General features: G+C 38.0%; 1 protein-coding gene and 1 non-coding gene across 2 annotated transcripts in view; both read left to right on the forward strand.

Moving 5' to 3' along the window:
• Positions 1–23955, forward strand: part of RNF169 (ring finger protein 169) — a 92947-nt gene that overhangs the window by 45476 nt on the left and 23516 nt on the right. The window contains exons 3-4 of the mRNA XM_052652324.1: positions 13201–13347; positions 19382–19500. Of these exons, the coding sequence (XP_052508284.1) occupies positions 13201–13347; positions 19382–19500 (266 nt within the window). The remainder of the gene's footprint in view (positions 1–13200; positions 13348–19381; positions 19501–23955) is intronic.
• LOC128061074 (small nucleolar RNA SNORA57) lies at positions 3508–3645 on the forward strand. The gene has a single exon (XR_008200689.1). It is a non-coding gene; the product is annotated as a small nucleolar RNA SNORA57 (small nucleolar RNA).

The following is a 23955-nucleotide window of genomic DNA, read 5'->3' on the forward strand; positions in this document are numbered from 1 at the left end:
TGCTTTGTAAATATTTTTCTCCCTGTATCAGTCTTTTCATTTTCTTAGAGCCCTTTGAATGGTAGAAGTTTTTAACTTTCCAAAAGTACACTTTGTTTTTTTTTTTTTCCCTTTTGTAGATTTTGCTTTTGATGTTATATCCAAGAATTCTTTTTCCAAAGTTAACAAAGATTTTCTCCTGTGGTTTCTTCTGGAAGTTTTATAGTTTTAGGCTTTACATTTAGGTCTGTGATCCATTTTGAGTTAATTTTTATATATGTTGTGCATATGGATGTCCCAATTATTCTGGCACATTTGCTGAATAGACTGTCCTTCTCCATTGGATTGCTTTCTGCACCTTTGTCAAATATTAGTTACCTGTATATTGTGGATTTGTTTCTAAACTCTATATTGTATCTGTATCATTGATCTATTTGTTTATTATTACACCAATACCATGCTGTTTTGATTATTGTAGCTTTCTAGTAAGAAGTTATTTTGGCTTCTTGGGTCACTGTATATCCATCTGAATTTTAGTATTGGCTTGCCAGTTTCTACAAAAACACTTGCTGGCATTCTGATTCGGATTGCCTAGAGTCTATCGATCAATTCGGGGAGAATTGATATCTCAGTAATTGAGTCTTCAAACTCATAAACATGATATCCTTCTATTTATTTAGTTCTTCATTAATTTCTCTCAGCAGTGGTTTGTGGTTTTCACTTTCCAGCTGTTTTATCAGATTTATCTTAAATATTTCACATTTTTGGATATTGCTGTAAGTGGTATTGCAATTCTTGCAAGTATATAAAAATACTATTGGTTTTTACATTTTGATACTTTATCCTACAACTGTGCTAAACTCATTTAGTAGTTGTAGTAGCTTTTTTTGTAGATTCTAGTGAATTTTCTACATGGAGGATCATGTCTGTGAATAATGACTGTTTTTATTGAAGGACTTTTACTACCTGATTTTTAAATGATAGTCATCAAGAGAATATGGTACTGGCATAGGGAAAAGACACAGATCAATGGAATAGAATATAGTCCTGGAATAGACCCCCTCATAAATAGTCAATTGATATTCCTAAGGGCACAGAAGTAATTCAGTGGCAAAAGAACAGTCTTTTCAACAGTGATGTTGGAACAGACTTATCCTGTGAATAAATCAGTCTTGATCTGTATACCATGGATCATAGACTAAACATAAGAGCTAAAATTATGCAGAAGAAGACCTAGAAGAAAAAAATACTGCTCTTAGGGTAGGCAAAGATTTACTAGACAACAGCCCCAAAAATCCTAATCACAGAAGAAAAAAATGATATGTTGAATTTTATTAAAGTTAAAATCTTCTATGCATTTAGAAAATAAGCAAAGCAAATACTGGGAGAAGATATTCTCAAAATATCTAACAGCCCACTTTTATTTAGAATTTTTTTAAAAAAGAAACTTGATTGAAAACAGACACTTCACAAAAGAAGACATGCTACCGAAAATGTGAAAAGATGTTCAACATAGTTAACCAGCAGGGAGATACTCACTAAAATCACATATGGGATATCCCCTACTTTCTCTGGAATAGCTAAAATTAAAAGGCTAAGAATTCCATGTGTCCAAATGAGTGTGAGAATAAGCTAGATTTCTCATGAATTGTTAGTGGGAGTAGATCCTCCCTCCATATCTACAGGGTAATGGTTCCAGAAACCATGTGGATACCAAAATCCGTGGATGTTCAAGTCCCTTATGAAAAGCAGAGTACAGTTGGCCTTTGGCATCTGCAGGTTCAGTGTACACAGGTTCCACCAAAGGCAGATTGATGTTTTTAAAACACTTATTTTATTTTTGGTTGCACCAGCTTTTCATCACTGCATGCAGGCTTTCTCTAGTTGCAGAGAGCTGGGGCTGCTCTTCATTGCAGTGCGTGGGCTCCTCATTGCAGTGGCTTCTCTTGTTGCGGAGCACGGGCTCTAGATGCATAGGCTTCAGTAGTTGCAGCACATGGGCTCAGTAGTTGCGGCACAGGCACTCATTAACTGAGGCTCACAGGCTCTAGAGTGCGAGCTCAGAAGTTGTGGTGCACGGACTTAGTTGCCCTGCAGCACATGGAATCTTCCTGGACCAGGGACTGAACCCATATCCCCTGCATTGGCAGGAGGATTCTTATCCACTGCACTACCAGGGAATCTGGCAGATTGATTTTTGATTTTTGATCTGTGGTTGGTTAGATCTACTGATGTGGAACCCATGGATATGGAGGACTGATTGTATAAAATGGTATATCTCCATGGGAAACATTTTGGCAGTGTATAAGTTTAAACATACACTTAGCTACTTGATGGAAAAGGCACTGGCGACCCACTCCAGGACTCTTGTCTGGAAAATCCCATGGACGGAGGAGCCTGCTAGGCTGCAGTCCATGGGGTCACAGAGTCAGACATGACTGAGTGACTTCACTTTCACTTTTCACTTTCATGCACTGGAGAAGGAAATGGCAACCCGCTCCAGTGTTCTTACCTGGAGAATCCCAGGGACGGGGGAGCCTGGTTGGCTGGCATCTATGGCGTCACACAGAGTCAGACACGACTGACGTGACTTAGCAGCAGCAGCGGCAACTATTTGACGGAGCAATTCTACTTGTAGCTGTTCAGACAAGCAAAATAAAAACATCTGTTCAGAAAAAGACATGAATGTTCATAGCAGCTTTATTCATAACAGCTCCAAACTAAATACAACCCACATGTATAATACTTGAATGGATAAACATACTGTGGTATATTCATGCAATGGAATATAACTTATCCATAAAAAGAATATAAGGAATATAGTATTATAATGAACTTAGTAGCATGGATGAATATAAAAAATGTGCTGTGAATGAATCTTGACATAAAGGAATATATGCTGTATGATTTTATAGTAGGCAACACTAATCTGTAGTCATAGTTATAAAATTAAGTGTCAGGGAGGCCTGGCGTGCTACAATTCATGGGGTCGCAAAGAGTCGGACACGACTGAGTGACTGAACTGAACTGAACTGAGCTGAGTAGGGTGGGAGATTGATTACTAGTGGTTTTTTTTAATTGTTTTTGTTTTTGGCCATGCTGCATTCCATTTGTGGATTCTTAGTTCCCTGACCAGGGATCAAACTCGGGCCCTTGGCAGTAAAAGTATAGAGTCTAAGCACTGTACTGCCAGGGAATTCCCACTATTGGGTTTGAGGTGACTTTCTTGGTGGTAAAAATGTTCTGTATCTTGATTAGGGATATGGTTACTTGGATATATACATTCGTTGAAATTCGTTGAGCTATGCATTCCATATGAGATCATTTTATCAATATGTAGGTTATTCCTTAACATAGTTGATTTAAAAAAGAAAAAACAACAGCTCAAGGTGGATTGTAGATCTGTATGTGAAATGTCAAAAAATAATTCCTTAAAGATACTATGAGGGCGATGACTGAGTGAGTGTGACTTTGTAGACATGGGGTTCGTGCTGGGGATCTTGGGGAAGTGGGGTGGTGCCTCTGGACCCTCCTTTTCTTGGCAGGGATTCCCGATCTGTATAATTTATGGAGGTAGAAGGAATGGGCTCTGGCCTCCTTGGCATCATGTCTTCAGTACCAGCAGCTTCCAGTCCTCTGGTTCTATCCTCAAGCGCCAGGACACAGAGCCAAAAAATAGATACTATGAGACAATTTCTTTAAAAATAATCACTAATGTTAAACTGCATTAAAACCTGGAGCTTCTTGCCTTCAAAAGGCACTACCAAGAGAATGAAAAAGGCGAGCTAGTATGAGAGGGGGGAAAAGTGTGTGTGTGTGTGTGTTTCTTAGAGGTATGTATTTTTTCTTGAAAATTGCTGCATATCCAAAAAGTATAACTCCTATAAATTATTAGGGGAAATTCCAAATATTTGAGGGGAGAAACGGCAACAATGTGAATAGGCATGTCATAAAAAAGAATTTCCAAATAATCGATAAGCATGTGAAAAACTGCTCTAGATCTTTGGTCATCAGAGAAATACAAATTGCAGTCATAATGCAGTATCAATATGTACGCACTGAAATGGCTAAAATAGACAATTCCGAGTGTTAACAAGGTTGAGAGCAACTGTCATTCCTGCTACATTGCAGATTGGGGTGAGAGTATAATTTGTACAATTAATTTGGGGAAGCTATGGCAGTGTACCCCTACTTTATGACTAAACAGCTTCTCTTCTAGAATATATCCCACAGAATAGTATATGTGTCAGGATACATTTTTAAGAATGGTCATAGTAGTTTATTTGTGAATAAAAAAATTAATAGTTACACAAGTATCTATAACAATAAAATCATTGAGTTATTTTGTAGTCAAACATTGGAATACTATAAAACAATGAGAAAGAACAAACTACTAAATACACCTACATGGACGAATCTCATAAACGGAATGTTTATTTTTAAATTGGAGAGTAGTTGCTTTACAATGTTGTGTTAGTTTCTGCTATACAAAAAAGTGAATCAGCTATATGTGTGCATATATCCCCTCTTGGATCACAAATGAAATGTTGACTGAAGGAAGAGAGATTCAATACATACATAGAATTCCATTTATATAAAAACTCAAAAACAGGTGAAGGGCTGTTTTTGGTGTTGTAAGCTGGGATCATGGATATTTTGGGGTGAGGAGTAGGCACAAGGGGTTCCTGATCTGGGTGATAGTCACCTGGATGTGCTTATTTTGTAGAATTTTTCATGTTTTACATTTATCATTAGTACACTGTGTGTATAGTGATATGATTTTTAAAAGTTTATTTTGGGGACTTCCCTGATGGTCCAGTGGTCAAGACCCCGTGCTTCCACTGTAGGGCGCATGGCTTTGATGCCTGGTCGGGGAACTAAGATCCCACATGCACAGCACAGCCTTAAAGAAAAGTTTATTTTAAAAAATTAATGACAAAGTAAAGATAGTTTGAGGGAAAATATTACATGGTATTCTTGGAGTGTGGCTGAGAATGAGATTGCTATACGGAAGTCAATAGCTGTCAGTAATAGTATCTAAAGATAGAGGCAGGGAATTCCCTCGTGGTCCAGTGATTAGGACTCACCCCTTCCACTGCAGGGGGCACAGGTTCCATCCTTGGTCAGGGAGCTAAGATCCCATGAGCTGCCCAGCATGGCCAGTAAATAAATAAACATTAAAAAAAATGGAGGCAGTAAAAAGCATTCCACTTTACAGAGGTGGGCAGCTTCACTTGGTACAGTCTGAGATCTCTTGTTTTGGCTCACACTGCTTGTTTCTTGCTTTTAGCTCTAGGGCTATGGTTGCTGTACAGCGATTACCATGGGAACTTACTGGAGTTGTACAAGCCAGTGTGAGGGATATTTAACATCCAGTGGAGCAAACTTTGGTCAGCAGGAGGTGGGAGTCTATTTATGCAGACACACTCACACGTACATATATATGTATATAGTATTTGCTTACCCGTTTCTCACTTCAGATTTGAGTCTTGAGCTGCATTTCCTACAGTTTCTCACACTGTCCTCTGTAGGACAACCATTAGGCCAACCACTTTTATTGGCTTGCTGTCTCTTGTTGTACCATTCCATCCTTAACTCCTGCTCCCCAGCAAAGTATTCCTGAAAAAGCCTTCTGCTCAGACTCTGACCTGCTCACCTTAACAAAGAACTATCTGGCCCAAAATGTTAATAGTACTGAGATTGGGAAACCCTAGTATTTGAAGCCAGTGGTTTGCTTTAAAATCTAAGCTCTTCAGTATTCAAACACAGACTTTAGGAAATAACCACTGAGTGTTAATTTTTGTGTCTATAAAATGGTGATGATAGGTACAAACAAAGCCCTTGAGGATTAAATAAGGTAAGCTCTATAAACTTCATGTCTGAAACATGGAAGAGTTCAATGAACAGCAGCTATCAATACTTCTTTTTTTTTTTTTACCCCTCATAGAAAAACTTTATTGGAAAGCAGGGGAAACTACCAAGATATGAATGAAGATGAAAAGTAAAAAAAGTTCAGACATAAAGTATATGACCTTGGTTTAAGTGGGAATGGAACCCTTTGGTGGTTTGTAGTTAGTGACCTATATTTTCACTTTGTGGCACTGATGCTGCTACAGCTAAGTCGCTTCAGTCGTGTCTGACTCTGTGCGACCCCATAGACGGCAGCCCACCAGGCTCCTCCATCCCTGGGATTTTCCAGGCAAGAGTACTGGAGTGGGGTGCCATTGCCTTCTCCTATCAATACTTCTTATTCAGGGTTATATGCTATTGTCTGACACTATCTGAGCCATTTTCCCTGAGTATAAAAACTCTTTCCTAGAGACCAAGTTCTCAAGTCCTTATAAATAACCATCAAAAGGGACCAAAAACTAGCATCTACAGAATCCAGTATAGAGAAAATACCAACATGATTCATATGAAGATTTAAACAGATATATGGGGTTTTCAATTTTGTAAATTTTTAACTTCAAGTTGATGCTGTGTTCACAGAGATTCAACATTGCAATGAAAAGTTGTTCTGCCAATAGCACAAGTTCACTGTCAAAAACTTTGAGAGCAGCCATAAACATTATTTGGAAGCAAAGGATGCATTCTGAAACACTTAAAAAGCCAGAGACCATAGTATGTAAACACAATTAATCACTGAACAAAGTAACGCTAAAATACATAAAACAGGAAATTTTTTAGTTTTTTTTTTAAATGGCAACATCTGTGTATGTATATATTATTGGAGGCTATTTTATGCATTTAGGATGTTTAGTAGCAGTTCCTGGCCTCTACCCACTAGATACCAGTAGCAACATACACCTGTCCCCTCAGTCATGATAGCCAGAAGTGTCTCCAGACATTGCCAGGTATAAAATCATCCTTGGCTGAGAACCACCAAGGTAAATGTAGATTTGAATTCCAGTTCAAAGGTTATGGCTCTGAATTTGAACACATTACCTAATTCTGGAATGGGTGAATTTAACTCAGATGAACATTATATCTACTACTGTGGACAAGAATCCCTTAGAAGAAATGGAGTAGCCCTCAAAGTCAAAAAAAGAGTCCAAAATGCAGTTCTTGGGTGCAGTCTCAAAAATGACAGAATGATCTCTGCTCTTTTACAAGGCAAACCATTCAGTATCACAGTAATCCAAGTCTGTGCCCCTACCATTAATGCTGAAGAAACTGAAGTTGAATGGTTCTGTGAAGACCTACAAGACCTTCTAGAACTAACACCCCCAAAAGATGTCCTTTTCACTATAGGGGACTGGAATGCAAAAGTAGGAAGTCAAGAGATACCTGGAGTAACAGGCAAGTTTGGCCTTGGAGTACAAAATGAAACAGGGCAAAGGTTAACAGAGTTTAGCCAAGAGAAAGCACTGGTCATAACAAACACCCTTTTCCAACAACATAAGAGAAGACTCTACACATGGACTCTCACCAGATGGTCAATACTGAAATCAGATTGATTCTGTTTTATGCAGCCGAAGATGGAGAAGCTCTATACAATTAGGAAAAACGACTGGAAGCTTACTGTGGCTCAGATCATGAACCCCTTATTGCCAAATTCAGGCTTAAATTGAAGAAAGTAGGGAAAACTACTAGATCCTTCAGGTATAACCTAAATCAAATCCCTTATGCTTATACAGTGGAAGTGACAAATAGATTCAAGGGATTAGATCTGATAGAGAGCCTGAAGAACTGTGGATGGAGGTTCGTGACATTGTACAGGAGGCAGTGATCAAGACCATCCCCAAGAAAAAGAAATGCACAAAGGCAAAATGGTTGTCTGAGAAGGCCTTACAAATAGCTGAGAAAGGAGAAGTGAAAGCCAAAGGAGAAAAGGAAAGATAAACCCATTCGAATGCAGAGTTCCAAACAATAGCAAGGAGAGATAAGAAAGCCTTCCTTAGTGATCAATGCAAAGAAATAAAGGAAAATAATAAAGAATGAGAAATTTAAAAAAAAAAGAAAATAATAAAAATAATGGGAAAGACTAGAGATCTCTTCAAGAAAATTTGAGATACCAAAGGAACATTTCATGCAAAGATGAGCACAATAAAGGACAGAGATGGTATGGATCTAATGGAAGCAGAAGATACTAAGAAGAAGTGGTGAGAATACACAGAAGAACTGTACAAAAAAGATCTTCATGACCCAGATAACTACGATGATGTGATCACTCACCTAGAGCCAGACATCCTGGAATGGGAAGTCAAGTGGGCCATAGGAAGCATCACTACGTACAAAGCTAGTGGCGGTGATAGAATTCCAGTTGAGCTATTTCAAATCCTAAAAGATGATGCTGTGAAAGTGTTGCACTCAGTATGCCAGCAAATTTGGAAAACAGCAGTGGCCACAGGACTGGAAAAGGTCAGTTTTCATTCCAATCCCAAAGAAGGGCAATGCCAAAGAAGGCTCAAACTACTGCACAATTGCACTCATTTCACACGATAGTAAAGTAATGCTCCGAATTCTCCAAGCCAGGCTTCAACAGTACATGAATCATGAACTTCCGCATGTTCAGCTGGTTTTAGAAAAGGCAGCGGAACCAGAGATCAAATTGCCACCATCTGTTGGATTATTGTAAGCAAGAGAGTTCCAGAAAAACATCTACTACTGCTTTACTGACTCCTCTAAAGCTTTTGACTGTGTAGATCACAACAAACTGGAAAATTCTTCAAGAGATGGGCATACCAGACCACCTGACCTGCCTCCTGAGAAATCTCTATGCAGGTCAAGAAGCAACCGTTAGAACTGGACGTGAAACAGCCAACTGGTTCCAAATCAGGAAAGGAGTATGACAAGGCTGTATATTGTCACTCTGCTTATTTAACTTATATGCAGAGTATTTCATGCGAAATGCTGGGCTGGATGAAACTCAAGCTGGAATCAAGATTGCCAGGAGAAATATAAGTAACCTCAGGTATGCAGATGATACCACCCTTATGGCAGAAAGTGAAGAAGAACTAAAGAGCCTCTTGATGAAAGTGAAAGAGGAGAGTGAAAAAGTTGGCTTAAAACTCAATATTTCCCTACTTTCTTCAATTTAAGCCTGAATTTGGCAAAACTAAGATTATGGCATCCGGTCTGATCACTTCATGGCAAAAATATGGGGAAACACTGGAAATAGTGAGAGACTTTATTTTTTTGGGCTCCAAAATCACAGCAGATGGTGACTGCAGCTGTGAAATTAAAAGATGCTTGCTCCTTGGAAGAAAAGCTATGAAAAACCTAGACAGCATATTAAAAAGCAGAGACATTACTTTGCCAACAAAGGTCCATCTATTCAAAGCTATGGTTTTTTCAGTGGTCATGTATGGATGTGAGAGTTGGACTATAAAGAAAGCTGAGCACCGAAGAGCTGATGTGTTTGAACCATGGTATTGGAAGAGAGTTCCAGAAAAACATCTGTTTCTGCTTTATTGACTATGCTAAAGCCTCTGACTGTGTGGATCACGATAAACTGTGGAAAATTCTGAAAGAGATGGGAATACCAGACCACCTGAGCTGCTTCTTGAGAAACCTGTATGCAGGTTAAGAAGCAACAGTTAGAACTGGACATGGAACAACAGACTGGTTCCAAATAGGAAAAGGAGTACGTCAAGGCTGTATATTGTCACCCTGCTTATTTAACTTATATGCAGAGTCCATCGTGAGAAATGCTGGGCTGGAGGAAGCCCAAGCTGGAATCAAGATGGCCGGGAGAAATATCAATAACCTCAGATATGAAGATGACACCACCCTTATTTATGGCAGAAGGCAAAGAAGAACTAAAGAACCTCTTGATGAAAGTGAAAGAGGAGAATGAAAAAGTTGGCTTAAAGCTCAACATTCAGAAAACTAAGATCATGGCATCTGGTCCTATCACTTCTTGGCAAATAGATGGGGAGACAGTGGAAACAGTGAGAGACTTTATTTTTCTGGGCTCCAGAATCACTGTAGATGGTGATTGCAGCCATGAAATTAAAAGACACTTACTCCTTGGAAAAGTTATGAACAATCTAGACAGCATATTAAAAAGCAGAGACATTACTTTGCCAACAAAGGTCCTGTATTTTCCAGTAGTCATGTATGGATGTGAGAGTTGGACTGTGAAGAAAGTTGAGCGCCGAAGAATTGATGCTTTTGAACTGTGGTGTTGGAGAAGACTCTTGAGAGTCCCTTGGACTGCAAGGAGATCCAGCCAGTCCATCCTCAAGGAGATCAGTCCTAGGTGTTCATTGGAAGGTCTGATGTTAAAGCTGGAAACTCCAATACTTTGGCCACCTGATGCGAAGAGCTGACTCATTTGAAAGACTGTGATGCTGGGAAAGATTGAGGGCATGAGGAGAAGGGGACAACAGAGCATGAGATGGTTGGATGGCATCATCAATTCAATGGACATGAGTTTGGGTAGGCTCCAGGAGTTGGTGTTGGACATGGAGGCCTGGCGTGCTACAGCTCATGGGGTCACAAAGAGTCGGACACGACTGAGCGACTGAACTTAACTGATTGGAGAAGACTCTTGAGAGTCCCTTGGACAGCAAGGAGATCCAAGCAGTCCATCTTAAACAAAATCAATCCTGAATATTCATTGGAAGGATTGATGCTGAAGCTAAAGCTGCAATACTTTGGTGACCAGATGCGAAGAGTCTACTCATTGGAAAAGACCCTGATGCTGGGAAAGATTGAGGCAGGAGGAGAAGGGGACGACAGAGGATGAGATGGTTGGATGGCATCACTGACAACGATGGACATGAGTTTGAGCAAGCTCTGGGAGTTGGTGATGGACAGGGAACCCTGGTGTCCTGCAGTCCATGGGGTCACAAAGAGTCGTACACGACTGAGCGACTAAACTGAACTGAACCTAAGTTGTAAGCCTTAGTTGTTGTTTTTTGAGGGCCACATCTGACACACACAGTTCAGTATGTGATAAGGTGATGCTGAAACTTGTTTTCTTTTTGCCACTCTGCCTTTCTATTCTCTTCAAGTGCAATGCCCCTTAGTGAAGCCTGTGTTCATGTTGTTGAATGAGAATTTCTCATCTAAGATTGTTAAAAGGCTTTGATCTTTCATGTAGGCAGTTAGCACAGAATTCAGGTTTGCTTTCTCTCTAGCTATGGATCAGCTTTCATCCTCTTGTGTTCTTGTTTGACTTGAGAAGTTGGGAGTACATTATTTCATTTGAATCTCCTTCTTATATAACATTGTATTTTGTGTTCTTTACATATTCATAACCTCTTTAGTTAGACTCAGTGTGTTAAGACTAGTTCTGGCTTATTGGAATCATACCTATGGAAATTGGAAATATAAGGCTAAATCTTAATCAAAACAAGAAATTAACATGTGATATGGTATTATTAACTAAAGTACAGATTTTGTTCAAATTTCATAAAATCTTATGCCAGTGTCCATTATTTGTTTTCATACCTTTTTCAAGATTCCACATTGTATTTAAGTTACACTGAGCATTTTCAGCTGCATGCAACAAATGCTGATAAATTCTCTTTTCATTTTTATTCTGTTACAAAAATATTCTAATTTTCCTTGTTATGGCTTCTTAGATACATCCATTATTTTAAAATGGACATTTAATTTCCAGATGCATGGGGTTTTTAAAGTGTCTTGGATATTAATTTCTCATTTAAATGCTTTCTTCTCTGCAATCACCGTCTGTGTTTTTTTCAGTCTAACTTTATTGAAGCTTTAAATGACTTTAAGTCAATGAACTCTTGGTAGATGTCATATTGCACTTAAAAATATGTGGGTTATTTTCAAATATCTCTTGATACTGATTTCTAACATAATTCCACAATGATAAGAGAACAGGCTCTGTATGATTTTAATGCCTTTAGACCATGAAATTTTTGCACCTTGTTTTATGTCCCTGGAAATGTTCCAGTGTCTTCTAGGTTATATAGTCTATAGGAACTTGAATAGAATTTGTATCCTTCTGTTGTGTGAAAATTGTATAAATCTTAATCTATCTGGAATTGGTTCATGGTACCAATTGGTTCATGTGTGTGAGCACGTGTGTGCTAAGTCACTTCATGTCTGACTCTTTGCGACCCTATGGACTGTAGCCTGCCGGGCTCCTCTCCATGGGATTCTCTAGGTAAGAATACTGGAGTGGGTTGCCATGTCCTCCTCCAGGGGATCTTCCTGACCAAGAGAGCCTGCACTGGCAGGCAGGTTCTTTACCACTCGCGCCACCTGGGAAGCCCTCGAGTCTACTGTATTCTTCTACTCTTCTGTCTATTCATTCTATTAATTTTTCAGTTTGATATTGAAATTCCAACTAAAAATTTTAATTTGCCTACTTAAAAAATAATAGTAATGTATAGTGGGACTATATGTAACTTTGTGTTTTCCAGGTCTTCTTTAAATGAGTTATACTTTCATAACTTAAAAAAAGAAAAGAAATATTAATTTTAAAAACTGAATATTGTTGTTTATTGTTATTGTTGTTTTATAACTCTGAGTTGACAGCCAATGAAAAAATTTGTTCTCTAGTTTTATTTTTTATAAGTATGATTAAAAATATTAGTAGCCTAAAATTGCTTTCATATACATTATGCCATTTAAATTTTATTAAAGTCCCAGGCAATGAAAAGAGAATAAAGGGAGGTTAGGAAAGGAACTCTTGATATACCATAAGTATATAGCAAGATACTACTTAATTCCAAAAGCCATCTTATTTTCATAATGCCAGGCTACCTCCCTCAAATGAGGAGCATATTAGTCTGCGTTAACTTTCTTTGTAGACCATGTACTTGACCTGTTCTGTAGGTAACAAGATAACAGCATAAACTGTAGGACATTGGGACTATTATAAGCCATTTTTTCTGTTGCCAATAGTACCAAAGCCCTTTCTTGCTTAGTCCAACTTCCCTGACCCTCTGTGGTATACATCTTTGCTATTCTCCTGGCCTAGTGCAGTTATATCTGGATTATGGAAATAAAGTTTTTTAGCTAAGTGAATAAACCTTAGTTCTTGATTATGTGTATTATCTTAGCTTTTGTGATTTCATATTGCTCAAGAATGCAGAGCAGTTAAATCTTAAGCCATGAAGTGGGTGTTTGGTAAGAGTCAAGTAGAAGCTGACATACTTAAAAAATAAGAGGACTTTATATCCAATAAGGAAATAGTCTCAGAACTTTCCTGTTTGTTCTAATAGACTACTGAATAAATGGTATTTTTAAGTCTTTTGTTGCCTAAAACTACTGTCTCGATGTGATTTGTATTTTTAGCTGCGAGAAGAAAAGTTACAAGAGGAGAAAACCTCTGAAGATCAAATCCACAAGTTGTTACCAGAGGACACAGAAATAGGAAAAAGGAAAATCGATGAACAGAAAAAAAGAGATGAGCCATTAGTACTGAAGACAAATCTAGAGCATGTAAGTAGATCACTTTTTTGATGGACACTTGTCTCAAAATCAGCCATTAGCCCAGGTGACATGGATCTGAAAAACCTGTCTTGATGATCAGTAACAGTCATTGACTATGCAACTTAGGAGTATTGAAGACCTTAGCATCCAGATGGAGAGCTGGAGAAAATGATTTGTGAACAGGACAATGAGACTTGTGTGAAAAGATTAAGGGAGAGCAGTGGGGAAAAATGGTGAGTGAGAAGGAAAACCTAGTGTGGTATATGCTGCTTTGGGTAAGCTTTATACATACATTGTCATTTTGACTTAGGTGGTGTTATTTGATGGAGTTCTGTATGTGTTATATCCTCAACTAGGAGGATGAACTTTCCTTAAAGGTTGTATTTTATTTCCCTTTACTCTTTATAATAACCCAAACAGCATAGTTCTCTAGTTATAAGGTGTGTGTGTGTGTGTATGTGTGTGTGTGTCTGTGTGTGTGCTCAGTTATGTCCGACTCTTTGCAACCCCATGAACTGTATGTAGTCCACCAGGCTTACAGGCTCAGTCCTCAATATTAGATGAGATACTTTGTTTAAACTTAATTAAACTTCTAATTGGGCCAAATTGTGCCTGAATTCTTTTCATTACTAATTTACCAAGCAAATTACTGTGAAAGGTTGTAAATGGTATATTTAACTAATACAAGAAAGCCCTTTGGAGGATCCACTGATTATGGCTCAAATGTATGATTACAATTGGTTTTCTTTTTCTTTAGCAATTTATATTGGATCGGACATCTTCTATTACTTGCTGTATGTACTTAGCTGAATACCTTTAGAGTCATACCTGTTGAAATGTTTTATGATTCTGTCTTGTTCATATTTCAGGTTATATTTTTAATTAGGTGGATTAATAAAGTTTTATTATATATAAGGACAGCATAACAGAATAGAGGGAAAAAAATCTCTAGACCAGAAGTCTGCCTGTTAAACAGGTCCCAGCATTATAACAGATTGTACAACTTTGGCCATGTTACATAATTTCTCAGTGCTTTTGGTTTACTCTTTGCAAAGGTGTTTTCCCTGAACTTTAGAAACTGAGATTACATAAGCTTTCTTGAATTGATAGTATTTGCTGACTGTCAATGTGTATGTGGGGCTATTTGATCACAGTTATAATAATTGCTATTATTTGATTGTTAAAAATAACCATTTGTATTCCAACCTTCTGAAAAGATTCAGTTTAAAAAATATGAAATGCTTATGTACTCTTAAAACTCTGTTCACCGGGAACTACAAAAGGAAAAAGACTGCTTTTGGAGAGAATATGGTTCATCTAGGAAGGCAAGAATAAAATACATGATAGTTTTGTGCGTATAGTAGTTCTTCTGACTAATAGCCCCGAACTACTAGTTGTCTGTGGTCTCTAAAAACTGCAAACTCTGCCTCTTCACCCCAACAGGACTATCCATTATTGTTCTCATCGGAAACTGCCCGGAAAGAGATTTCTTTTCAGAACAAACCAATTTTGGTAGAGAGCTTACTCTTTACTATGGCCCTTTGATAGAAAGAACCTGTTGTTGTTGACCTTGCCAGACCCAGTTTTCCTCGAGGAAGTATCTCGAATATCCACTCATAACAAAGATGGAAATTTGCTCTAATTATTTTTTGTTTTGCCACTTCAATCTTTGAAATAGGAATTAATTACATCAACCTAAAATTTAATCTTAAAAGGAATCAGGAAGTATTAATACCAATTCTGATTGGTCGTGGCCAGTTTTGCAAAATTGCCTATACATTGAATAAAATTGGATCTATGAACACTTCAAGTTTTAGATTTTGTGATTTTACCTTTTTTCTGCCTGTATTTATATTTCATATTTTTGAGACTTTTACCATAAAATATTTCTTAAGAAATTTTGGTGTAGGACAAGTAATTTCATTTAGTTTAGCCAACGATACATTCATTGGGACTGAAGAGATGTTCAAGTGGTCTCAGTGGAAGGTCAGCTAAAGGATTATTTTTAATTTTGGATTAGAGCTGGATTGATCATTTTACCCTCCTGAATCAAAAAGCTCAGTGGCTCCCCATTTCCTGTGAACTAAATGAGAACTCTTCATGTTTAAGTCTTTAGTATTAGTCTAGTTTCTCTTTCTATCCTTGCTTATATCCCAGAACTGTAGGGAACTGAACTGTTTGCTTTCTCCCAAACATATAACCCATGCTTTCTCTTCTGAGGATCCTTGCTCTTGCATTTATCTCATTGATACACCGTTAACCTTACCTGATGAAACGCTATTAATCTCTCTATATGGCCAGTTCAAAAGCTGTTGCCTTCCTGGAACTGGTAGGAATTTCTTGTTTCTCCACTTCTATTATCCATTCTCTTCCCCCTCAACTTTCCTTTCCTCAGTTTGTAACTTTTATATGACTTATTTAATTCTTCCTTATGTTATGGTTATTTGTGTGTTTGTGTTTCTCTATTTGATTTGTAAGTTTGTTGACTATAGGAAATATGTCTTAACCATTTTTAAAAATCTCTCATGGTACCTTGCACATCACAAGAGTTTGATTCATGTTTATCAAGTTGAATTCAAATAGAGGAAGGCAAGGGCTGATTGTGGAAGCAGTTATCTGTTATTTGTTTAGAATGGAAATAAAATAGGCACAGTGTTTATTATGATCTGTTATGACAGTTAATACCAATAATAGTTCAAATTGTTGGAAAACAATTTGGTGTAACAATTATAGCCATACCAAAGATTATAAAGCTGAAAGTGGAAAACTGCTTGTCATCCCACAACCTAGAGATAACTGCTATAAACATTTTGGTGAATATCCTTGCAGATTTCTAAGTGTGTGTGTGTGTGTGTGTGTGTGTGTGTATAACATATTTTGTTTTTCTTTTCAGAAAATGCAACCTAGTATACATACTGTTTTGTAATCTATTTTAATAAATTATAAATCATGGATGTCTTGCCATGTAAATAAAGAATCCCGCATCATTATTTAGAGGTCTGCTAGTTATTCTTTACTGTAGGATTTACCTAATTAATCTCCTGTTGATATTTTGTGTCTTAAACCACCACTGTGATGATATCCATGTGTCTCATTGCCTGTGTGCATGCTTAGTCTTTCAGTCATGTCCAGCGCTTTGAGACCTCATGGACTCTAGCCCACCAGGCTCCTCTGTTCATGAAATTGTCCAGGCAAGAATACTGGAGTGGTTTGCCATATTTTATTCCAGGGGATCTATGCTATAGGTTTATTTTTATGCAGTGTTAAAGATGAGAGGTAAATATTTTCCTATCTTATGGTTTTAGGTTTTTGTGGGAGTAGAAATAGAGAGGAGTTGGGGTTTGGAGTACTTTCTCTTTATATAATTATTTATAATAATGTAAATTTATTTTCAACAATTAAAAGAAACCTGGCATATTTGTATTATAACACTAAAGTGTTTTCTTAAAAGATTAATAGTACTTAAGTTGATGTAAACAAAATCTATCTTTTGTTGACCATTTACTACTTGTGAGCTAATGCACCTTGTGTTTTTATTGGTTTATCACAATAGGTGTATTAATAGTAGAGAGATAATTCTTAATTTTATAGATGAGAAACTGAGACTCAGAAAGGTAAAGCAACTAACCTCTAGTAACAGTGGTAGCTAATAGTAGAGCTGGAATTTGAATATTCTTTTATTCGGTACTGAATTGATTGTGTAGAAAATCCTAAATAAAGAAGAATTGCCGTTATTTACCCTCCCCTGTTGAGTCTATTGATGTCAAAGGTTTTTCTTGCTTCCCACAATATTTGATAATGAGTTAGTGCTATTAACATCTCTCCAGTGAATAGTTTGTACAACAGGGTTTTAAGGAGTGATAGATACCCTACAAAACTGAAGAGCTTCTCTGTAAATTGTAATCCTTCAATTCTTTCTTGCAGGCTGTTGGAAACCTAGCCTATTGTATGAATGTGCCTGTCAGCCTAGAGAATAGCAAAACATTTAAGGAATACAATGTACTCTGAGCCGTAAGATGCCTTGCATGCCTCTGTCCATAACTCTAACTTTGATATTAACTTAATCATTAGAAAACTGGTTAATCATTAGATGATTAGACATTTTTTTTGTTTACCTACTGTATAGTAGTATCAGAAGTTTTAGAGAAAAGGTAATCATTTACTGTCCAAGTCAGTTGTCTAAAACAGAAGTCAGACTGCTAAATAAGAAGCTACAGTTCAGTGTGATAGTTGCTCCCCCTGCCTGCCAATGCAGGAGGCACAGCAGACACGGGTTCAGTCCCTGGGTTGGAGAGATCTGCTGGAGAAGGAAATAGCAACCCATTCCAGTATTCTTGCCTGGAGAATCCCAGGGACAGAGGAGCCTGGCAGGCTACAGTCTATAGGGTTGTACAGAGTCAGACATGACTTAAGTGATTTAGCCCACACATACACACTATAAAGAAGAAAAGTGAAGTCACTCAGTCATGTCCGACTCTTCGTGACCCCATGGACTGCAGCCTACCAAGCTCCTCCATCCATGGGATTTTCCAGGCAAGAGTACTGGAGTGGGTTGCCATTGCCTTCTCCAAGCCCCAAGGCGGCGGCTGCTGCTGCTGCTAAGTCGCTTCAGTCGTGTCCGACTCTGTGCGACCCCATAGACAGCAGCCCACCAGGCTCCTCTGTCTCTGGGATTCTCCAGGCAAGAATACTGCAGTGGGTTGCCATTTCCTTCTCCAATGCATGAAAGTGAAAAGCGAAAGTGAAGTCGCTCAGTCTTGCCCGACTCTTAGCAACCCCATGGACTGCAGCCTACCAGGCTCCTCCCGTCCATGGGATTTTCCAGGCAAGAGTACTGGAGTGGGGTGCCATTGCCTTCTCCACTATAAAGAAGAAACTTATATTAAATCATGAGCAAATTCTCATATGTTGTATGTAAAAGGCACATGTAAAAGAAACATTGAATATAAATTTAAAGACTTGAAACTCGAAAATAAAGTGAAGGTAAATGAAATAGTATCAGCAAGATGGAAAAAGCTGATGGAAAAACCTGTCAGGAGAAAGTAGCATTTAGGATGCCTCTGAAAGGCTAGTGAATAGTTTATAGGCAGAAAATGTAGAAGGAGAATCTTAGGGAAAGGGACTAACAGCATGTCCGAAAGAATAGAAGTGTTGAAAGACTATGATGGTACATGTGGAGAGTTGAGAATAGTTTGATTGCTGTAGAGCTCAAGGAGTTACCTGTGTTGGAACTGCTGGGAGAAAAACTTTAAAGAAGGTTGGATCCAGGTTTTGAAGGTTATTGGATCATGCTGAGGTATTTAGACTTGATCCTAAAGTCACCAACAGTTAAGCAGGGGAGTGATGGGCTCTGTGTGCTTAATAGGGTGGAGAGGATTAGAGGGAAGAAAGGCTGGAAAGAGCAAGACCTGCAAGTCGATTGTTGCCGTAGTCAAGGCAGGAGATGAGGCGAATGTAAGGAAAGGCAGTGATGACAAGTGTACACAAGTAGAGTGTGAGAGACAGAGTAGGGTGTTAGATCCGAGAGACGTCTGAGTACAGTGGAGCAAAGGAGGAATGGCGCGGAGGCAGTTTGAAAACATGTTCTGGATCGAAGGACCAGCATTAGCTACCTGTTAACTCTAAAATCCTAGGCAAATTAACTGCTCTGAGCCTCAGTTTGCCATCTGTAAAAGATAATAGGCCTTTCTTAGTTGAACTGGTTAAAGAGTGAATGAAATAAAATATTTGGGTGTGTTGGGGTACTCAAGAGCTCTATGCAATGTTATTATGACTTCGAAAAAAGGGAAGGAGTCATGGATGACATCGAGGCTGCTAACTGGGTTCATAGTGGGACTTAGAGCTCTAAGAGAAAAAGCGAGCTTGATTTTGGATATATTCAGTTTGAGCTGTATTGGGCTTTCCAGATTGGGATCCCAGGAGGCAGCTGGCATCATCGCTTGGACTGAGGGAAGGGGCATGTATTAGAGAGGTTTGGGCTCTAGCTGTGGGGGGGTCCGTGGGAACCCGCATAGACAGTGTTGTCTCCCTTGTTTCCTGCCAGTGTCCTGCACGCCTCTCAGATTCAGAGAATGAAGAGCCTTCCCGAGGCAAGATGATACAGACACACCGCTCGGCATTTGTTTCCAAGAGCAGCTCCTACTCCTTAGCTTTCCTGGCAGGGTAAGAGACTGATAATGAACTCAGTCAGGGTTCTTTTCATTCTGGGGTATGAGGCAAAAGGGTCGGGGTTGCGGGTGGGGCGGGGGAGCAAAAGGATTTACTGTAGTTACTTTGGGGGAGGTGGGAGTCGGGGAAGGGGGAAACTGGTTTTCAAATATGGATTAGAAAGAAATAAGGGACTGAACTGAATTTTTAAAGAAAAGTAAACATTATCCTTTTCTGGTATCGTCAGGATAGGATTGTACTAATTGCTCTGCTGGACAGAAGAGTTGAACTTTCTATTCTGGGAGGAAACAATAAAGCCTTATTCAGTATCCATTGATACTGAAGACGGTAGCCATGGATTTTCTTTGTGAACTTTTTTCTCTTAGTAGGAACTTGAGGCCAAACTTGATTTTTTTTTTTCAGTGCCTGGAAGTAAAATATATCTTGATAGGTTTCAAGAGGGCAAACTGAAAAGTTTTTAAGACCCTTGTCAAGGAATCTCTTGATACTTTGCACTTTGCAGGCCCTGGGAAGGAAAGGAAGGAGGAAGTGGATGGATGTTGGGTGATGGAAGAATAATGAAGGCCTCAGTGGAAGGAAGGATGGATAGATAGATAGGAGGGAAAGGAAGGGAAGGAAAAATGAAAGAAGGGAGGAAGGCTGGAAGGAATCATTTATTCAGTGGACATTCTGGGGACAGCTACCACATGCCATACTCTGTTTTAATATGAAAACACACGATCTTTACCCCATTTGTTGTCTGTTTTGGTTTAGCTGATGTTGCTCACTCTTACTTCTAGGGTTCTTCTCTTCCTTAACACAGCATTATGAAGTGGCCTTTCTTGTTTACTTGTGGACATACACCTGGATCCTTTTTATCTGAATGCTCTTTATTGTTAGTCACTAATAAATAAAACCAAAAAAATCTACCAAGTTTAAGAATGTCAAAAAGTTCATACTGTTGTGATCCCTGATGTTTTTATATCTGAATCCTTTTTGTATATGTTCTGATTTTCCTGTTCTTTTTTAAAAAAATTTATTGGAGTATAGTTGATTTAATGTTGTGTTCATTTCAAGTATACAGCAAAGTGATTCAGTTATACATACATTCATTCTTTTTCAGATTCTTTTCCCATATAGGTTATTGCAGAATGTTGAGTATTTTTGTGAGTAAAATTCACTAAACTTCTCCTTCCCTTAAATGCCTTCCTTTCTCTGGGTGATGGTGACTCCTTCCAGGAAGGCTGTTTCCTAAACTATTTATTCATTCATTTGACATTTGTTGAATGGCCACGCTATTACAGCCACTGAAGTTTGACTGATGTAATAAGGACCCAGTATATAATGTGTAAGCCAGAGTACTTCACCATTTATGATGATGATGAAACTCTTGCTTTGTGCATATGTGCTTGAAATATAAATGCTCTGTAAAGTTAAAAAATTCAAGATTGCTTGACTAAGAATTGTCAGCTGCAGAACGTATATATAGAACTTTTTCCCATTTATAGCAGATATATCTTAATGGTTTTTAGAGAGATCTACTGAAAAAGAGAAAAAGATCATATCATTAATTTGAATCAAGTTACAATAAATATCCCCTGAAACAAAATAATGTTGCTCTTGGCAGTCTGCAATTAGTCAATATCTCTTCATTTGAAATTACTTGGAAAAAAAAGGAAATTTTATTAAACCCAAATATGATGTCAAGGCCAAACTGCCCCAATTAATTGGAGTAGACGTTGTATAGGTGAACTACTTATTACCAATTCTGATCTCTGCCTTTGTAATTCATTCATTTAAAGTGATTAGAAGGTTAATATGTTGTTACTTAGAAATGCCTAGCAAGGAACTTTGAAAATTCTTCTCTGAAGGGGAAAATGTAAAATCTATATATACCAAGGGGAGTGCTTCTGATTATGTGTGGCTCTGGAATATCTGTAGGACATCTTCTTTTCCTGCTCCTTGGCTCATCTTTTCTCGTAGTTTGTAACATTGAGTCACAATGGGCTTAATTTATAGGAAAATATTCATTTAACATTTTATTGTTAAGAGATGTTTACAGTCATAGTCTACATTTATGAATTTCAGCATTTTCCTCCAAATATACAAGGTTGTGGGCTGAGTTCAATCACTAGTACAATTGAAAAAAAATTAATTGGATTTGGTTGGTACAGTTATCTTTTTAGGAAATAATTTGTTGATGTCATGGAAACTTTAGGTTGGAAAATCTATTATGGTAATACTGTGAACTGCATCTCTTATTTAGTCAACATGCTTTATTTCTTAGTTAAGAAAATATTGTTTCAATTTTAGATGATATTTAGGAAAATAGTGTGGAGTTGTTAGTGCTGACACTGAGATGAGGTTTATGGATATATTAAAAAAGAATTAGCATGGTGATGGTTGCATCACAGTGTGCCTCCGAACTTAAAATGGCTAAAATGGTAACTTGTATGTTATATGTTTTGGCACAAGTAAAAAGGAATTAACATTGGTAATAGTTTGGGAGGATTTCAGATACATTTTTTTCGATCTGGTAAGCAACAGCTAAAGAACAGGTTTTCTCTGCAAATGTGTTTCCTAACGAGAATTCATTTGTACAAGTTTTAACGTTTTTTTTAAACATCTGTATTTAAATCAAATTAATCTGCATTTATTTTACTTATCTACTCTGTAAACTTTTCTTTCTTAAGCCCAGAAGCATGGAGGTAAGAGCAAGTAGGCCTGGTAGGATGGTTATTTTGGAAGAAGTTCATCAGTAGATTCTGGCTGAATCTTGCGAGAGCAGCTCAGACTATTTGCATTTGAAAAGTTCAAAACAAAGAATGTTTTGCTACACTATTAATAAAGTCCTATAGCTCTTTGAAAATGAAGCTTCTTTCAAATAGGCAGATAGAGGAATAGTTAACTCAAGGTCATCTCTAAGTTAATTATCAAATATATGTGAATTGAAAAGATTTAATAACTTGAACCATAAGATATAAATTATAAGGTTAAGGTCTTATTTTAGATATCTGAAAAACTGGTTTGTTGTTCATTTAAATTTATTTCCTTTCATTCCTCATATCCTCTTTACCACTTGAAGAATCAAAAAAAAAAAACCTGATTGCAAGTTATACTAAAAGTTCAATCTGGAAAAACTTTCTCTGTTGAGCCAGTGTCTTTTCTAAGAGCTACATGTCCAGTTCCATTTTCCTCTGTGCTTTGACTGTCAAGAAGTTTAGGATTATGGCAGAGTTTTTAGTTCGGTCATCATGGCCTTACAACATGGCATATAATTTTTAAAAATAACATTTGGTATACTCTTCTCATATTAATTACTTAATGTGGTCTTTATTAAGGCTCTGGACATGGAACAACAGACTGGTTCCAAATAGGAAAAGGAGTATGTCAAGGCTGTATATTGTCACCCTGCTTATTTAACTTATATGCAGAGTACATCATGGGAAACGCTGGGTTGGAAGAAACACAAGCTGAAATCAAGATTGCCGGGAGAAATATCAATAACCTCAGATATGCAGATGACACCACCCTTATGGCAGAAAGTGAAGAGGAACTAAAAAGCCTCTTGATGAAAGTAAAAGAGGAGAGTGAAAAAGTTGGCTTAAAGCTCAACATTCAGAAAACAAAGATTATGGCATCTGGTCCCATCACTTCTGGGAAATAGATGGGGAAACAGTGGAAACAGTGTCAGACTTTATTTTTTGGGCTCCAAAATCACTGCAGATGGTGACTGCAGCCATGAAATTAAAAGACGCTTACTCCCTGGAAGAAAAGTTATGACCAACCTAGATAGCATATTCAAAAGCAGAGACATTACTTTGCCAACTAAGGTCTGTCTAGTCAAGGCTATGGTTTTTCCTGTGGTCATGTATGGATGTGAGAGTTGGACTGTGAAGAATGCTGAGTGCTGAAGAATTGACGCTTTTGAACGGTGGTTTTGGAGAAGACTCTTAAGAGTCCCTTGGACTGCAAGGAGATCCAACCAGTCCATTCTGAAGGAGATCAACCCTGGGATTTCTTTGGAAGGAATGATGCTAAAGCTGAAGCTCCAGTACTTTGGCCACCTCATGTGAAGAGTTGACTCATTGGAAAAGACTCTGATGCTGGGAGGGATTGGGCGCAGGAGGATAAGGGGACGACCGAGGATGAGATGGCTGGATGGCATCACGGACTCGATGGATGTGAGTCTGAGTGAACTCCAGGAGATGGTGATGGACAGGGAGGCCTGGCGTGCTGTGATTCATGGGGTCGCAAAGAGTCGGACACAACTGAGCGACTGAACTGAACTGAACTGAACTGATTAAGTCTCAGTTTTTACATATTTTTACTGTAAATCACTTAAACTTCTACTTGGGAAATAGGGTATAACCATTAAAAAATATATAGTCAAACCGTCTATCCTCCTTCCAGTGTAAAAAATGAAAAAAGGAAAGTGAGGCAGTATTGCCAGTACTGCTGTACAAAACT

The sequence above is a fragment of the Budorcas taxicolor genome, chromosome 15 (genome assembly GCF_023091745.1).
Source record: "Budorcas taxicolor isolate Tak-1 chromosome 15, Takin1.1, whole genome shotgun sequence".
Lineage (NCBI taxonomy): Eukaryota > Metazoa > Chordata > Mammalia > Artiodactyla > Bovidae > Budorcas > Budorcas taxicolor.